The sequence below is a fragment of the Camelina sativa genome, chromosome 19 (assembly GCF_000633955.1).
Source record: "Camelina sativa cultivar DH55 chromosome 19, Cs, whole genome shotgun sequence".
Lineage (NCBI taxonomy): Eukaryota > Viridiplantae > Streptophyta > Magnoliopsida > Brassicales > Brassicaceae > Camelina > Camelina sativa.
In genome coordinates, this window is record NC_025703.1 from 16,192,905 (window position 1) to 16,211,118 (window position 18,214).

Below are 18,214 nucleotides of genomic sequence, written 5' to 3' on the forward strand. Positions count from 1 at the left end.
TTGTCTTTTGGTCAAAATTGCTATAAAACCTGTAAAATCTTCTTAAAACCTGAAATACTTGATAATAGAACTTTTATACCTGAAATATTATCAAACTCTCCCAAAATGTATATGAAAACTATAGCTAATATGGGCAGTGCCATGCTTAAGGTGTTGTGGAAAGGGCATTAGCCCTAAGCCACCGATTTTTTAAAATTTATTAAGACACATTTTTTTTTCTATCTAGGCTTATATATATCTAAGTTGATGACATAAATATGTTTGTAAAGTGGTGTTTTGTTTGAGAAATCCATGACATTATGTCATTACAAGAAAATTAATATTTTTTATGTAGAAAGAAATTTCTGCATATAAAACAATTACGTTTTATAGTTATAACTATAGTATAAGAATACTAATGGAAAACAATTAATAAACAAGAGATAATTTAGAATAAAAGAATTAATTTTTGGAATTGTGGCTAAAAATATTTTTAGAAAAAAAGGTAGAAAAATTTGGTTTATACTATTTTTTTTTCATCTTAAGATCACTGTTGTCTTTGAAAAAAAAAATTTAATATCTTTAATAACAAAAGCCACAATTTTTATCCGCCCTAAGCCACAAATAGCCTGAGCACGGCACTGAATATGGGTAAAATAATGATGTTATCAACTCCCCCAGACTTAGACTTTGTTTGTCCTCAAGCAAATATTCAAAATAAAGTCATGGAAAAGAGGTTTTGAAAAATGGGAATTCACTTATCTTTGGGGATATCATCTTTGCACTCTTCTTCGCCTTGACATTAGGAACTTACATTTGTAATCCACCATGAGAATCATCAACGCTCCTTGATCCCACAATTCTTTAGAGTCTCCAGAATCTCCATTGTCATCTCTTTACATAAATTAAAGCAATAATAAAAAGTGAAATCTTACCAAGGGAAAATCGATCAATGGCTTGTCGACTCTCTTCAAGCCAAGACATTCTTCGTATGATTGCTTTCTTCTCCCTTTTCTCACTTCCAAGGAATCTATTTCTCTCTAATTTTCTAGGGTATCATTTTTTTCTTTTTATAGATCCCTTGCTCTTTTTCTCTTTTTTTTATATATATATTGAACAGGCTTCCATGAAATCCAAAGTATGCACAGGTTTACGCAACATCGCTTGGCTCACTTCTTTGCTACCTATATCCTTATTCTTTTCTTCTCTCTCTTTTTTTTTTTTGCTTCTCTTTTTTTTATTAGAGTATTGAAGGGAAGAGAGAAGGGAACATACTTTTAAGGAAGTGCAATGTCTTGTGTGGCTTGAATGTAGAGATCTAGTCCAATGTATACCAATTCCCAGGGCTTGATAATTAAGTCCGGTTTAGGCCCTATAAAAGTTAGAGACAACGTTAGATCATCTGAATATCCATCGAATAGGGACTTTGGGGATTTTTGAGTTGGCTGACGGTCTTTCCAAACTTTGGTTCTGTTGTCAAGCATAATCAAGAGTCATAAGAGTGTTAATCCAAATCAAAAAGACCGTTAGAATAAGATCATAATCCCCTACTAGTTTTGACTCAATAAAAAAATGTGACTCGATAAAGACGTCAAAATTATAGATGTAAAAAGTGGAAAAAGGTCTCAAGTCAACAAAATAGAAAGTAGCATTAGTATAGGATGGAACATCCTTCCCCCCCAGACTTAAATCACACCGTCCTCGGTGGGAAAAAAGAAAGATTTGAGGATTAAAAATCATAAGGAAAAGTGTAGGGTTTAAGAACAATGTCACCTTGATGGAATGATGTTGTGTCGACTCTTAGACGTTTTATAGTTGCCCAAAAAGTGTCTTAGAATTCCGCTGTGGTAATGAAAATGTGGTGACTAACCATTTGTACTTCCTTTGGTTGCTTGACATCGAGTTTGAACTTGGCTAAGTTCATTCGAATTGTGTTTGATATATCTCTAAATGCATCCTCCTTGAAACAAAAACATAAAACCATCAATAATAATGATAAAATAAAAATAGCAAAAACATACCTAAGTAAAAGAATGGTGATGGTAGGTGGTGGTTTGGAGTTGTCTCGCGGTACACGGATGAACGGCCGCAGACATAAGCAGATGGTACGGTCACAATCATTAGCAGCTAACGTTAGACATGGTACATGGTACATGGGACGGAGGACATGGCATCGGCTATGGTTGGTATGGCTGGTGGGGAATCTCGGCATCGATCACTCAAGGATGGTGATGATCCGTCTCCTTCGGCATTCTTCGGTCACATTGAACATGGCCGGTCAGTAGGTGGTACTTGCAACTAGTCATAGTGTCCATTGCCAATCCATGGGGACTTCTTCTTCCTTCTTTTTGGCTTTTCTATTTTTTTTTTTTTTTATGAAAACCTGAAACTAAAATGTAAAAATATTAAAAGTAAAAGAAAATAAATCCTAAAAATAAATACTTACTAGACATGGGTTGCCTCCCAAGTAGCGCGCTTGTTTAATGTCGTTGGCTTGACGTTTGGTGCCTTTATTAGGCCTGAGGAGCATCGATTAGACTGATTGATGCACTCTCTTCCTTGCCAATTTCTGCTAGATAAGGCTTTAGACGCAGGCCATTTACGGTAAACGGTTCTCCTCTATCGTTGAGAAGAACGACGGCTCCGTATGGTTTAATTTCTTTTATTTTAAACGGTCCAGACCACCGAGAACGTAACTTTCCTGGAAAAAGTTTAAGTCGAGAATTGAAAAGTAAAACCTGATCATCTGGGGCGAATGATTTGGGTATGATCTTCTTGTCATGGTATGCTTTAGTCTTCTCCTTGTAAATCCTTGCATTTTCATAGGCGTTGTGGCGGATCTCGTCCAACTCGATTAATTGAATCAAACGTCTCTCAGATGCGCTTTTTATGTCATAGTTTAACTCCTTTACTGACCATGTTGCCTTGTACTCCAGTTCTATAGGTAGGTGGCAAGCTTTTCAATAGACAATATGAAAATGTAGTACCTAACGGGTCTTCAAAGCGGTTGTATGCCCATAGAGCGTCATCCGGTTTTGTAGACCAATCTTTTCTTGATTTTGATATACTCTTTTGTAAAATAGACTTAACCTCTCTGTTTGAAATTTCGACTTGGCCGCTTGTTTTTGGATGATAAGGATATGCTACTTTGTGGAGAACTCCATTCTTCCTGAAAATGTTAGCAAGGTTTCGATTTATGAAATGCTTACCTCCGTCACTTATCACCACTCTTGGTACTCCGAATCTCGGAAATATAATGGTTTTGAACATCTTGACCACCACGCTCGAGTCATTTGTGGCACTTGCTATAGCTTCCACCCATTTAGAAACATAATCAACAGCAACAAGAATGTATTCGTAGCCATTAGAGGTAGGGAAATGTCCCATGAAATCAATCCCCCAAACATCGAAGACTTCGACTTCAAGTATAAAATTTTGGGGCATCTCATTCCTCTTACTTATATTGCCCATTCTCTGGCAAGCGTCACATCTTTTAATGAAACTTTGGGCGTCTTGAAACATGGTTGTCCACCAAAAACCTGCTTGCAAAATCTTAGAAACAGTTTTAAAGGTTGCGAAATGACCTGCATAATAGGAGCCATGACATCCAAATATAACTCCTTCGACTTCTTCTTTGGAGATGCTTCGTCGGAATAAACCATCAGAAAACTTCTTGTAGAGATAGGGTTCATCCCAGTAGTATCTCTTTACTTCTCGCAAAAAATTCTTTTTTCTATAACCATAGAATTGTGGTGGCTCAACTTCGGCTGCTAAATAATTGGCATAATGTCTAAACCAATGTATATCATAAGCTTGTGGACGTAGTGCTTGCGGCGGTGCTGGCCTGTTAGCCATGGAGACAGCTTCAATGACATAGACATTTTCTTCGGGTAAACTATCATCTAGAGGCATAGGTTCCTCCACTCTCATGCGCGAAAGGTGGTCGATGACTCCATTTTTTGCTCCTTTTTTATCTCTAACCTCAATATCGAACTCTTGTAGCATGAGGATCCACCTTATAAGGTGCGGCTTGGCGTCTTTCTTAGACATTAGATATGTTATAGCTGCATGGTCGGTGTGAACAATTACCTTTGAACCTACAAGGTATGATCGAAACTTCTCAAATGCGAACACAATAGCTAAAAGCTCTTTCTCCATAGTTGCATAGTTGCATTGTGCTTCATCCAAGGTTCGGCTTGCATAATAAATGACATTCAATTTCTTGTCTTTTCTCTGTCCAAGTACGGCTCCAACTGCATAATCACTATCATCACACATGATTTCAAAGGGTAACTCCCAATCTGGTGGTTGCACAACCGGGGCTGAAACTAGTGCATCTTTAATCGTGTGGAATGCAGCTAGGCAATCTTTGTCAAACTCAAAATCCACATATTTGCAAATTAGGCGTGTAAGTGGTCTTGCGGTTTTGGAGAAGTCTTGAATAAAACGTCTATAAAACCTGGCATGCCCAAGGAAACTTCTTATTCCTTTAACATTCTTCAGCGGTTGTAGATTCATCATGACTTCTGTCTTTGCTTTATCAACTTCAATTCCCTTCTCTGACACTCTATGACCGAGAACTATCCCGTATCTCACCATAAAGTGGCATTTCTCCCAATTAAGAACTAGATGTTTTTCCTCATATCTTTGTAGAAATTTTCCGAGATTGGTTAAACATGCTTTAAACGACGAACCGTAGACTAAAAAATCGTCCATGAAGACTTCCATGAAATCTTCAATGTATTCCGTGAAGATGGACATCATACAGCGTTGGAAAGTGGCTGGAGCATTGCATAGACCAAAGGGCATTTTTCGATAGGCAAAAGTTCCGTAGGGACAGGTGAACGTCGTCTTCTCTTGGTCATCCGGATGAATTGGAATCTGGAAGAAACCTGAATAACCATCTAGAAAACAGTAATATTTGGTGGTTGGCTAACCTTTCTAGCATTTGATCGATGAATGGTAAGGGAAATGATCCTTTCTTGTTGCAACATTAAGCTTCCGGTAGTCGATACACATGCGGTGGCCCGTTATCGTCCTTGTTGCGATCAGTTCATCGGTCTCAGTTTTAATGACAGTCACTCCTCCTTTCTTGGGTACCACATGAACTGGGCTTACCCATGCGCTATCTGAAATAGAATATATAACTCCTGCATCTAAAAGCATCATTATTTCTTTTTTGACAACTTCTTTAAGGTCTGGGTTCAATCTCCTTTGATGCTCAATGGAATTTTTGGATCCTTCTTCCAAATGGATCCTATGCATACAAAGGTCGAGAGATATTCCTGGAATGTCTTCAAGTGAATAACCTAGTGCTTTTCTATGCTTCCTCAGCTCGGCGGGAAGCATGGCTGTCTCAACATTATTCAAACCTGAGTTAATAATAACAGGGTAAGTAGAGTTAGGTCCAAGAAAAGCGTACTTGAGACCAGTGGGGAACTGCTTGAGCTCGGTTTTGGGGGCTCTTAGTTCGCTCCATGGATCTGCTACAACAGCTGGTGTGTTTTTAGGTGGTGTAGGAGCATCGTCCTCTTTATCGAGATCAAGATATGCAACGATATTCTCATAGGTTTTGGCGGAGTCAAGAATCTTTGCGCAGTTTTCGACTTCTTCTCTTTGAAAGTTGTACTCCTCTTAAGCTCTAGTCAATGCTATCTCCAAGGGTTCATCAAGGAATATATCTTTGCATACTCCACTTGTATCTTCTTCTAAATCATTGATGGTGAAGATCGGGTTATCTAAGTTTTCCGAAATTGATAGCTTCAATGATTCTTTCATGTCAAACTTCATAACATAGCCTCCAAGGTTTAAGTTGATCTTTCCGTTGGGAACATCAATGATAGCTCCAGCTGTGGAAAAGAAAGGACGACCAAGAATCAAAGGATCTTTAGGCTCCTTCTCAAGCTCTAAGATCACAAAATCGGTAGGGATTTGGCAATCTCCAATAATGATTGGTACATCAACTAGAATCCTGACAGGGCATTAAATCGATCTATCCGCAAGGACCAATGAGATATTCTTAGGCTTGAAAAAATGGTATCCCAGGCGTTTGGCAACTGACTGTGGCATCATGTTGATACTTGATCCCAAATCGCAAAGAGAGCATTTGAAAACTTCATCTTTAATTCTGCATGATAAAACAAAACTGCCTGGATGTCCTCGCTTTTGAGGAATGCCGTTTTGTAGAATTGCACTGCACTCTTGCGTAATCACCATGATTCCATCTTCTAGACTGTCTAATGTTATTTGTCAAAATACTCTTCATGTACTTCCTCAGAGGGGGAATCATAGCACAAGCTTCAACAAAAGGTAGCCTTACCGATAATTGCCCGACAAGCTCCTTAAGTTTGGCTCTCTCTTTTTCTTTCTTAGAAACTTTAGTTGGATATGGTACCTTGGGTTGATAAACGCGCGTCGGAGGTGGAACGAGAGGTGGAGTGTCCTTTGTGAGCTCCTTGTGGATAAACTCTTCTGTTTCCTTTTCCCCCATGGTCCTTTGTGAGCTCCTTGTTCGATCTTTCTCCAAGTATCCTTCCGGATATTCTGGTTCTTTGTATGTTGTTCCTCTCATCAACGTTATAGCTTTTAAGTTTTCAAGGTTAAGCATTCGCTCATTGGTCTCCAAAATGGACTCCTTGGATTTCTCAAGAATAAAAATGTTTTCCTTATTCTGCTTGTCGAGGTTACTGACCTTGATTGTAAGGGATGTTATCTTGTCGTTCAGATCCTGATACATATCACTCATCTTTAAATTTATTTCTTCTATAAACGCTTGTATGTTGGCCTCAATTTCTAGTATCAGATCTCTCAGTTCAGGGCTTTGATCTCTCTTGGTTGGACTAGGAAATCCTCTTTGAAAACCTTGAAAGTCAGTGAATGTAGCTCTTTGTCGGAAATTGCCTCGGTTGAATTCATGTCCTCATTCCTTGAAGTTTCGGTTGTAAAACCTCCCTTGGTAGCTGCTCCTGGCTCCAATATAATTCAACTCTCTTTTCTCATCACAAAATTCTTCGTTATCTTCGAACGTGTCGTTTCCTTTTTGAACAAGCTTAACGACCAAATTAATTGTTTCTTTAATCTGTCTAATATCCGAGGCCTGAATCGAATCTTTCTCCATATCCAAAGGGGTCGAGCGGTAGTTGTTATCGCTCTCAGCTAAATTGCAGATTAAAATCCGAGCATCCTCAATCGTCTTTGTAGCAAAATTACCATTACTTGCTATATCTAGGGATAGATGGTATTTATGGTCAACTCCTTCATAAAATTTGTTCATCAAGCTGCCACCTGTAAAGCCATGATGAGGGCAGTCCCTCTCATATGCTCTGAAGCGCTCCCAAGCTTCACTAAATGATTCAGTTTTTCCTTGTCTAAACCCTTATATCTTACGTCTCAAGAGGTTGGAGCGAGATCTGGTGTAAAAATGATTTAGGAAAGCGACCTTACACTCCTCCCAAGTTGTAAGCGATGCTGGAGGCAGGGTCTTCAACCATCTACTTGCCTTGTCTTCAAGAGAAAAGGGGAAAAGTTTGCACATCAAGTATTCCTGAAACTCCTTCGATGTAGAAGTTACTCCACATATTTCTTCAAAATGTTCAATGTGATCTATTGGGTGCTCCGTGCTAAAAACATGGAATTGGTTTTGCTTAACCAAGGCAATGACTTGAGGGCTTATTTTGAAATGATCTTGTGTCGATCATGAAGGTTGAATCGCGGACCGGTCTTGAATGTGTTGATAAGGGGTATCATATTCGACAATGGTCTGAAAGAATGGATCAAGCTGATCCTGCTCACGAACATCATCATGTTCTCGGATGTGTTCTCCATCGTCCATAGCAGCTCCTTGACCATTCCTCCCAGGTGGAGGATCGTTAAGGTCTCCTAGATTGTGGTTCTGGTTCTCCATCGAGCTAACTTTAGAGTCCCTGAAAATTAAAAAGAAAATATCAAAGTAAACTGAAAAATAAATGCCAAACTAAAATTTAAAAACAAAAATAAAAGATCCTAGACGATAATCCTAGTCTTAAACTCGAAAGTGACTTAATAGGTCCCCGGCAACGGCGCCAAAAAGCTTGATGTGCGTGGTTATTATCACTTCAAATCTTTTACCTCAAAAGACCACACGAATACTGCAAGTGCACAGTTGATTGGTAGTAGTATTTAAGGATCGATCCCACATAGACGAATAAATCACGTTAAGAGTTTGCTTAGAGAGGAATATGGCTAAGACAATAATAAGATGGGGGTTTTTGGTTGGGTTTGTAACTAAGAAAACAATAACTAAATGCGAATAAACTAAGAAAATATAGATGGACGGAATGTTGGGCTGTAGGGAATTCTCAGGGTATCAAGCACCGGTCTAAGCCTAAAGGGAATAGGTATGGAATTTCAATGGTTAAACGTTCATGGACTACGAAACACGGAAGAACGGGAGATAAGCTACTCGCTAATCACCTATCTAAAGTCTATATACTCCGTTACTCAACTTTCGCAGGCAACAACGCATATGTCCTTGCAATTAAAGCAAGTTCGATTCTAATCCGTAAAGTTCTATAACTCAACTGACGCAGGTTATAACACAATACTTGTCTAGGCTATTGCAAGCGAGTTTACAACACTTGTGATGTGTAAAACGCCTATGATCAATCACTAGTTAGCTAATCAAACAATATGCATTAAGAATAAACCTAGATCAAAGAACTAAGATGAACTAAACCAGATTTAAACACCCTTAAACAAACGATAACATCAATCTACTTTGAAACCCTAATACCCAACAAGTAAACTACTCAGACATACTCAAGCAAATCAAAACCATATGAATAAGATATTTCATATAAGATTAGAAGTATGAGAAAAGGGTTTAGAGATCTTCTCTATGATACAAAGTAGATGATTCTTCTTCATTGAACAAGTAGGAAACAAAAAATAAGAAAACTAGAAAGAGGTTGGTGACTTCAAAGGCAACGGTGATGTCTTCCAAGAGAGTTATAGATGAACGAACTTCGACGGATGAGTAGGGGTCTAGGGACGTCTCTAGGGCTGCTGGTGGAGGCGTGGATGAGTAATCAAGAGGCAGAGAAAAGACACCAAGGAAGCACACAATGAAAATCTAGGTCTTAAGAGTATTTATAAGGTTTTTTTCTAGGGTTAGGGTTTTTAAGGGTAGAATTGTCTTTTCTTCTTGAGTGCAGGACAAGGGGTGGCGAAAGAGGCTTCTGGACAGTGGAGGAGGCTTGGACTGGGCCGCAGTGATGGTCGCTGGTCAGGCCTTCAATAAAAGCCCATCGGCTAGTTGCTTCTCTTCACGTCGGTTTATAATACGTCTTGGTAAAATGGGCATAACTTCCAGATGAATGAATGGATGGACTTGATTCCACTTTGAGGAGAAATATGACTCTTCCAGCTTTCCATAGACACCAGATATATTTTGATTTTCGGACGTTCTTCAAAAGTGGCTCGTACTGTAAATATCTGAATCTGTCCTGAAACGTATTTTCCTTGTCTTTTGATCCAAATTGCTATAAAACCTGTAAAACTTTCTTAAAATCTGAAATACTTGATAATAGACCTTTTATACCTGAAATCTCATCAAACTCTTCATAAATGTTTATGAAAACTATAGCTAATATGGGTAAAATAATGATTTTATCAGATATACTTACTAAACCTTTACAGGCGGGACCGTTTCACTCCATCCTGGACAGGATGTCTGTTTCAAGTCTTTTCATTTCATCTCTATATTCCAGTTCAAAGACTTGAGGAGGGGGTGTTAACACTATAATGTTATACTTTGTATAGCTTATATTATATAGTATAGTTGAGATGTATTAAGTGTATTAAGTTTCCTTTTGCTTAATATAGTATAGTTGAGATGTATTAAGTGTATTAAGTTTCCTTCTACCAAGTTTGGTTAATGAAAAATCTAATTCCTTCTTTGCTCCTCTCTCTAACTGTCAACAACATAGCTACATGATTTTAAATTTGAAACTCATTTAGTTTTAAAGTCATAGAGATTTCAGATAAACAATAACTTTGTACCTAATCTGCTATTACGTAACGAATTATAAATATCAATCACATATTAGTGTCAAATAATATTTGTTGAAATGGTCTACGCAAGATGAATTATATATACAAGCAAGATGTGGGACAACAATATTGTAAAGAGAAGGATAATTGTGGTCCTATATGTTAATTTGGTTTTGGTAAGCCATCGTTATCCTATCTGATTCCGCTAACGACGTTTTTTTTTTTTTTTTTGATCAAACAGATGTTATCATTCCATTAAAACAGAAGGTAACAAACAAAGCAGAGAGTGTTTTTAAAATACAACATAAGGGGGTCTTTCCCAAAGTATAAAACAATAAAGAGACACAAGTAGATAGGGGCAGTCGATGATAGGAGGTTGAGAGCTATGAACCACATGCTGGGAAGCAAACTAGAACTTGTGAGATCAAGGAAAATCGATGCAAACTCAATGAGCAGGTCAGTGGAGGAGTAGGTGGTCATTCTCTTGGGTCGAAGACTATGTGGCGATGAAAAGATCAAAGCTGGGTGTCTCATCGGAGTGAAGGGGCTACTCTAGGTAGAGCTTTGACAAACAGTCGAGCAAAGATAGAGCTCTGGAGGCTGATCACTACAAAAGTAGTTTCGGTTCCAAGGTTAAGTGAGGAGAGCTTAAACATATTGTGGTAACCACTACTACTTTGAGTAGGGGTCATAATGCTTCTAGTCTTCAAGTTTACATAAGAGGGCTTCATAAAGTAGATAAATTGCGGTTTTGAGAGCTTTGCAATCAGGCAAGGTGAAGACAGGAGGCTGGTGAAGCATCGATAGTCCCAACTCTGTATAGGTGGGATCATAATGCCAAGCTTCACCAAGCTTTCTCCATCAAAGAAATCATCCCTAGGAGATCCAACAAACATGGTTTTCAAAGGACTCTTATACCATTCTAGTAAAATTGGTGACTTAAGGATCAGAAGCATTCTTCGAACTAGTGGTACCACTAAGTAAACCAAACGTTGACTAGGGTGGGAGAGAGTGGAGTTTAGGCCAAACCTGGATTCACACTGAACTCCACACAAGAGGTTCTCAAGCCAATTAGAAGAAATCAATATTCTGCTATCGAGGATACCTCGTCTTGACCAAGTAGAAGACACTAGTACTAACCAATTTGAACTTGATATAAAGCAGATATAATCGAGTCTGTGTAGCTTCGAGTGTAGGGATGAATCATAGTCTAGATAAAGTAGACTATCTACCAGAGTTCTATGATAAGACTGGGGAGTAAACCTGGGCCAAAGGGGTAACAAGGTTGAGACAGAGCAAGTCGGGGTTATGGGTTTCTTCGTCAAGATCTTCAATGGCTCTGATGTTCATATATTTTACCTTGTTTTCCCTTAGTTTATTCACAACTTTTGCATCTTTTGCTATCCATTTAGGCCATTATTGTGTAGCTTTAGGACTAATCATGCATTAGAGTATAGTTGCATTGCATTTGCATCTTTTCATGCATAAACAGGTGATTTTGGAGCTTAAGGAGCATGGAAGCAATGCTGAGGAGAAGTGAAGCAATCCTGAGGAGAAAACAAGAGAGTTAAGGCTGTAGAATCAAGGTCCGGAGTCCAACTCGACCGCACCACTCGACCACCACTCGACCGTGTGCTGAGAAGGACTCGACCGAGTGGAGAATGCACGAGAGAAGCCAGCTCGACCAGCCACTTGACCGAGCACTGGTCGAGTTGACCGAGCCGTTGACTGCTTTGACTTTTTGTATTTTTAGGGCTTCCACCTCACCTCCTATATAAGGCCCTTGTACCTGCAGCCACCAAAGAGTCCAGCTTTTTAGAGAGTCTAAAACCTAGTTTTTACCTTTTTTAGATTTTATTCCTTTTGCACTTTCTTTTATTTTAGATTTTGTACTTGTTTAAGAAAGAAAGACTAGATTCTTGTATTTTGTTTGTTTCATAACTTTCAAAATATTAAGATTTCGAGTTTTATTTCTTCATCAATATTGTAGATCTCTGTTTCATCTTTCTAATGATGCAAGTTTCAATATTTTCTGGGTTTTTGACATATTTCACCATGTGTTCTTGTGAGTAGTTTGCTTAGGACCTTGAGGATGGGTTAGGCTGGGTTGATCTTGTGGTTTATTTGATTTGGTCAAGCTTGATTGTTGTAGATCTCTTCTAGGCTAGATGTTCTTAATGCTGATCCTATATCTGAGAAGGTAGGGTTTGATTTCAAGCATCTTAGCATCACACCAATGTCTAAGGAGCATAGATAAGGCTAGATCTAGAGCTTACCATTAGGCTTGCTAAGAGATTAGAAGTCTTGTTTGGTTTGAGATGTATTGCTTAATGCCTGCTTGTGTAGATTCTTTACTTTGTGAGAACAAGTCTAGAAATGCATAGGTTTGATTGTTTCTTGCCATGAGAGTGGATTAAACATGTCTTAGAATAGTATGTCTAGAGATTAGCTCAAAGTTTGCTTGAGATTTGTTGACCAAGTTAGATAACCACAATGATTAGTTCAGCCCATGAATCCCTCCTCAAGGCCTTCTTTGTTTATTAATATCTTAGTCTAAATATCATTGCTTGCTTGTTGTTTGATTCGTTTTTGCATTGCTCTGTTTTTATTGTGTTGCTCTGTTTTCACGTTTAGTCTAGCTCGACCCTGTACTCGACCTACACTCGGTCGAGTGCTGCTCGAGTTCGTCCCCAGAATTTGTGTTCATGCTTTGTAGTTGTCCTGTCTTATCTCTTGTTTCATTCCTGTTTCATTTCTCTTGCATTCACTTAGTTTTCTGTTCATTACTTGTCTTGCATTAGTTCATTAACATAGTTTCTATTTCTGTTCTTGCTACTATAATCATTCTGTTTCATTTGCATTTAGTTCTTAGTTCTTGTAGTTTGCTTTCTGCACTTTGCATTTTCATTATAGGATTGTTAGTGACAAACATCCTTTACATCTGGCTTGACTTAGATTCTTATACACATCTTAATTGTTCACAATCACTCAGATAGGATTGACACCTCTTATACTGCAACTGCATAAGGGGAATTGAAACACCCTGACATCCATTCATTCATAAATCATCATTCCATCATTCATTCACCACCCACAGAAGAAATAGTCAGTTTCAGGCTCCGGCGTCAACACAGAGCTCCCGTCCAGCTGCAACCAAGCAAAACACTTGGAGAGAGGATATAAATCCGGGGAGCGGAGAGATATTGAGGTTGACTGTGGAAAGGACCAGATCGAGAGATAGACGCCATTGTTACCAGGGCATTCGGGGAGTTGAAGGTTGAACTCAAGCGGCTGGAGACTCATGAGAGGACCCTCGCCGAAAGAGGGAGACAGAAGCGGAGGAAAGAGGGTAAAGAGATGAAGCTGATGCATTACCAGAGTTGAGATCTGGGTTCTCAGGAAGACTCCGGTGAAACTAAAAAAGTATATGAACGAGATTTGTAAACAGAGGAGAGAACAGAGATGGCAAAACCAGAGCCCAGCGACGCCGATTGGCCTTGGCGCCGCCGGGAGAGTAAACCTCGGTGGTTGTGCCAGAGAGAGTTCTGCTAGGGTGCAGTATTCTACTAATACACTAAAATATTGACAAACAACCTGCTAACGACGATTTAAGTTATATTGTAGTGACTTTTCAAACTCACATTTAGGACTCAGACAATTTCGAATGATTTAGACTTTTGTTTTGGTTAGCCATCAGTATTTTATTTGATTGAGCTGGCGACAATTTAGTAATTTAGTGTGGTACCTTTCAAACTCACAGTTTAGACTTGACGGCCAAATTGTATGAAACATAAAAAAGATCAGTGTTTGACATACAAAGGAAAAATAAAGACCATAACTGAAATCAAAGCCTGATTGATAAGTAGGCTACACAATCCTTTGAACGTATGAGGAGAGAAACAATCAGTTTTATTGAACAACATAGTTCTTTACTGCTACTCTCTAGCGAGTATAATGCTCTGTTTTGTATAATTGCTCTGTTTTTTGTTCTTTACAACTTGCTTTAAAAAGTTAAACACAAGTCTTCCTATAACGTTTCTTTCTTTTGAATATAATTTAACATTTATTCAAAAAAAAAACATAGATCTTTACTATTTTCAGTAAGTTCTGTTACATTGTTGAAGAGAAGATAAACAAACTTCATACATAAAAATAAAATAAAATAGAGAAAGATAAACAAACTTTAACATAAACTTTAAAAATAAACAGAACATTTAGAAAGCACGACTCCATCATACTTACTGACATTAGCTCCAGTAGACGAATTATAAGTATTGACTATTTGTTTGAGTCATCTTCTAATTTCTCCACCTTCGTCATGAATGTAACCGGTTTCTTTGGGTGCTCATTTACGGTCAGGTTAAACACATCTGGCTTTGCATAATGTCCAACCACATCGAAGTATAATTTGGCTCTTGCTATATCACCAAGATCTGGATGAGGAACGTCATCAATATGATTAGCTCAAACTATTTAATATTTTCTCGATAGAACGTAAGATGAACAACGATAAGTGTATATATGTATACCAAGATCTGTTGTGAGGAGACCCTCTGATTCATAGTTTGGTCCGGCGAGAACTTGTCCCAAAGGTGAAATAATGACACTTCCGCCTCCAGAGACAGTAGGATCAGGATGTTTCTCGTCTATAACGTCATCAAACAAGTAACCAGGATGTTCAGGGAAATCTCCGCGCTTGCAGAACTGGTGCGCTGACAACACGAAACATCCACCTTCTACCGCAATGTGAATCATCGACGCTTGCCATTCCAACGAATAATCAGCAGTAGGTGCACAATAAATCTCAATCCCTGCGCCGTCAAACATCGATAATTGTTAGGAATGTTACATTATAAGCTAGGTGGGACTCAAAATGTGTCACATTATAGTAAAAGTGTGACACATCTTGAACTCTAATTAGTTTTCAGCCTTAATAAGGCTTTCAAGCCTGGTCCTCCTCTAGATCTTGACTTCAAATTACTTTTCAGCCTTAATACTTTCAACTATACGACGCACTAGTTGTTAAAAACGTTATTTTTCTTTTGTATATAATGTAACATTAAATTCAAAAAAAAAAAAAAAAAGCTGACCTTTGGGCTTTGGCGTACAATGCAGTTCTGTAGAGAGGCATCCTATTTCCCCAGAAAATAGCAGCACCGAGTTTGCCAATGGGAGTGTCGTAAACAGGGATGGTTGATCCGTCCCCTTGACCCAAGATGCAACGTTCCAAAGATGTGGGCATGACTTTACGGTGCTTACCCATGAAGCGACCTTCAGGACTAAAGAAAAGGGCAGTGCAATAGAGTGGATACTCATCCTTCTCTATCGCTCCCAGCCTCCCATTACCAAGTGCACATTGTGTTTCCCGGCCAGTTTAGCCAGTCTTTCTACTTCTGGGCCTGTAGTTTTTTTATCACAAGAACCAAAAAAAAAGGTTCAAGAAATAGTCATTTTGTGAGAGTGCTCGTTTCATATGCTTGTTCCAATTAATTTCCAATCTAATAGTGACAAAATCAGAGAACACGAAGAATCCAACCATAGCCAACAACATAACCAAATAAAAATCATAGTCCAGCAACCATATAAAAGATAAATCAAAGAAACTTTAGAAGTGAAGATAGTTTTATTTGAGTATCATAAAAGTTACCAAAAAAAAAACATTCAAACCATACAATTTTGTAACAACGTAACCTTAAAATATATCATATTAAAAATTTGTTGACAAAACAAAAATTAATTAGATAATTAAAACAGATCCTATCTTATCTTATGTTGCAAAAAAGAAAAGGGAGATTTTCAAAAATAGCACCAAAATAATTTTTTTTTCTAAACTTAACATAACATCTCTAAAATTCCAAAAATAGCACAAATTCATCTTTCAAAATTGAATCCTAAATTCAAAATACTAAAACCCTACACCTTAAAACTATATCCTAAATGTGAAAGTGAGAACCCAAACCTAAAAAAAAATATCTAAAAATTAATTTTAAATATTTTAATATGTTAAATATTTCTATTTTTGAAAATTTATAGAATGTGTAATATAGTTGTCCATAAAACTTGTTTTAGTGCTATTTTAGGGTATTTCTCAAAACGAAAAAGATATTAACAAGTAACAGAGATATTGAAGAGTACTTTATACACTGAACAAAATAATTGAGCACTTTTTGTATTTATTTGGTGTTCTTGGTACTCGGATAAGCACAAAGTAATTGAGCACTTTTTGTTGGGACTTATGTTACTGATTGGTAAAATACAAAAATGTATAAAATATTTCCTTTTAGCGATAAAGATAAGATAAGAAAATGAAACAAAAATAGTCAACGAAGAACTCGTAAGATAGAAGTCATACCAGGAACAGAGGTTGCTTCTTGCAAAAAAAAAAAATTAAAAACAAGGAAGGAACGAAAAGATAGATAGAGTTCTTCTAAGCATACTTTAACCACATCGCCATTGAATCTTTAAACTGCTTCCTGGTCTTTTTCGCCAGGATAGCGTTTCTAATCTGCCTGTCAAGTCCCTTGAATAGGGTAGTAATCTCGGTGGAAATGTTATGGTGATACCTGGTGTTGCGCTCCCACCATATAGCATAAATAGTAGCTTGAGCGACGAGCCTTTGGAGGGAGCGTGTTGTTTTGGGGTCTTTCATGTCCAACCAGCTGGTGAAAGCTTCCCATGTGTGAAAGGAGAAGGAACAATAGCCTAGTCTTCTAGTCACTTCAGACTAAAGGTTCTCGCTGACCTCACAGCGGAGGAAAAGGTGTTCGCGGGTTTCCTGATACATACCACAGCGGCAACAACTTGCGTCGATTTGAGTATCCCATCTTGACAGTCTCGCTCTTGTAGGTAGCCTGTCTAGATGCAGAAGCCACATCATGAAAGCATGCCTAGGAATTGCGCCCTTAAACCATACCTGATTAGTCCATCGAGGAGGGTCCTGTCTGGGCCTGACCTCCTCCCAGGTCTTTTTTGTTAAAAAGCTTTGAAGCTCGTCAGGACCAATCATTGAGAGAAAACTATCTGGTTCCACCGTGAGGAGAGGAGACTGTATCATAGTAAGGAACATGTGGAGTTCCATTGCTTGATTTGAACGAGCAGGCCTAAGGTTCCAACCTGTTACCGAATATGCATGGGCCACTTTTCCTTGAAGAGGGATTCCTGGTTGAGCTGGTCCAGAAGGTCCGAGGTATTCAATTAGAGGGCCAAAAGGCATCCACCAATCATACCAGAAGTTTAGCTGCTGGCCATTTCCCAGTCTTGCCTTGAGGAAGCATCTTGCATTGTGCCTAAGGTTCAACATGGCCTTCTAGGTCCATGAAGTTTGTTTATTTGCATCGATAGCCCAGAAGCAGCCATCCTTTATCTTGGTATTGCGCAACCACATTGCCCACAACGAGTCGATTGCAGCAAAAAGTCTCCAAATTAATTTGAGGCAGAGTGTTCTGTTTCATTGGCTTAAGTTCCTCAGACCCAAACCCCCTTCTTCTTTTGGGGGACAAACATTACTCCAAGCTACTTTTGCTGAACCTTTTCTGGTTACATCTCCATTCCACAAGAAATTCCTGCATAAGCTCTCAATCTTCTTGATGCAACCTTTTGGTAGGATAAAAACCGACATCCAGAAGTTTATTGTGCCATATATCACAGAGGATAGGAGTTGCAGCCTACCAGCATAAGATAATGCTCTAGATGCCCACGAACTGAAACCTTTAGTTAGTGCATCCAACAAAGGCCTATATTCTGATAGCCTGAGTTTTCTGTGCATAAGAGGGAGATGTAGGTACCTTACAGGAAGTTAACCGATGTTGAAACCAAGAGAAGCCATCTGAGAGGTTTCAATTTGGTTCACTCCCACTAGGTATAGATCTGTCTTGCTCTTATTCACATGAAGTCCTGAGGCTGCTGAGAAGTCTTGGAGAACCCCAGTGATGTTTGATAGAGAGTTTAGTTTTCCATCAAAAAATACCATGATGTCGTCGGCAAACGCTAGATGGGTAATCTGTGGGTTCGAAGTGCTAGGGTGCGTCCCTATGAGGTTGTTAATGTAGGCCTTCCTTAGCATCTGCGAAAAGACTTCCATTGCCAAAACAAACAGATAAGGTCAAATAGAGTCACCTTGTCTCAATCCCTTTGATCCTGTGAAGTGACCACACAATTCACCATTGATGCAAATAGAGTAGCTTGCTGTATAAATACACTGCACAAT

General features: G+C 38.5%; 1 protein-coding gene across 2 annotated transcripts; it reads right to left on the reverse strand.

Annotated features, from left to right (window-relative positions):
* LOC104766496 (nitrilase 3-like) lies at nucleotides 14,277-15,401 on the reverse strand. Of its 2 annotated transcripts, none has more exons than XM_019241333.1 (3): nucleotides 15,099-15,401; nucleotides 14,538-14,819; nucleotides 14,277-14,441 (listed from the first exon to the last, which is right to left on the reverse strand). In XM_019241333.1, the coding sequence occupies exons 1-3, from the start codon at nucleotides 15,322-15,324 to the stop codon at nucleotides 14,287-14,289; spliced, it is 663 nt and encodes a 220-aa protein (XP_019096878.1). In that variant the 5' UTR covers nucleotides 15,325-15,401; the 3' UTR covers nucleotides 14,277-14,286. The 2 variants fall into 2 exon arrangements, with proteins under 2 accessions (XP_019096878.1, XP_019096879.1); XM_019241334.1 differs by having other exon boundaries at nucleotides 15,268-15,304.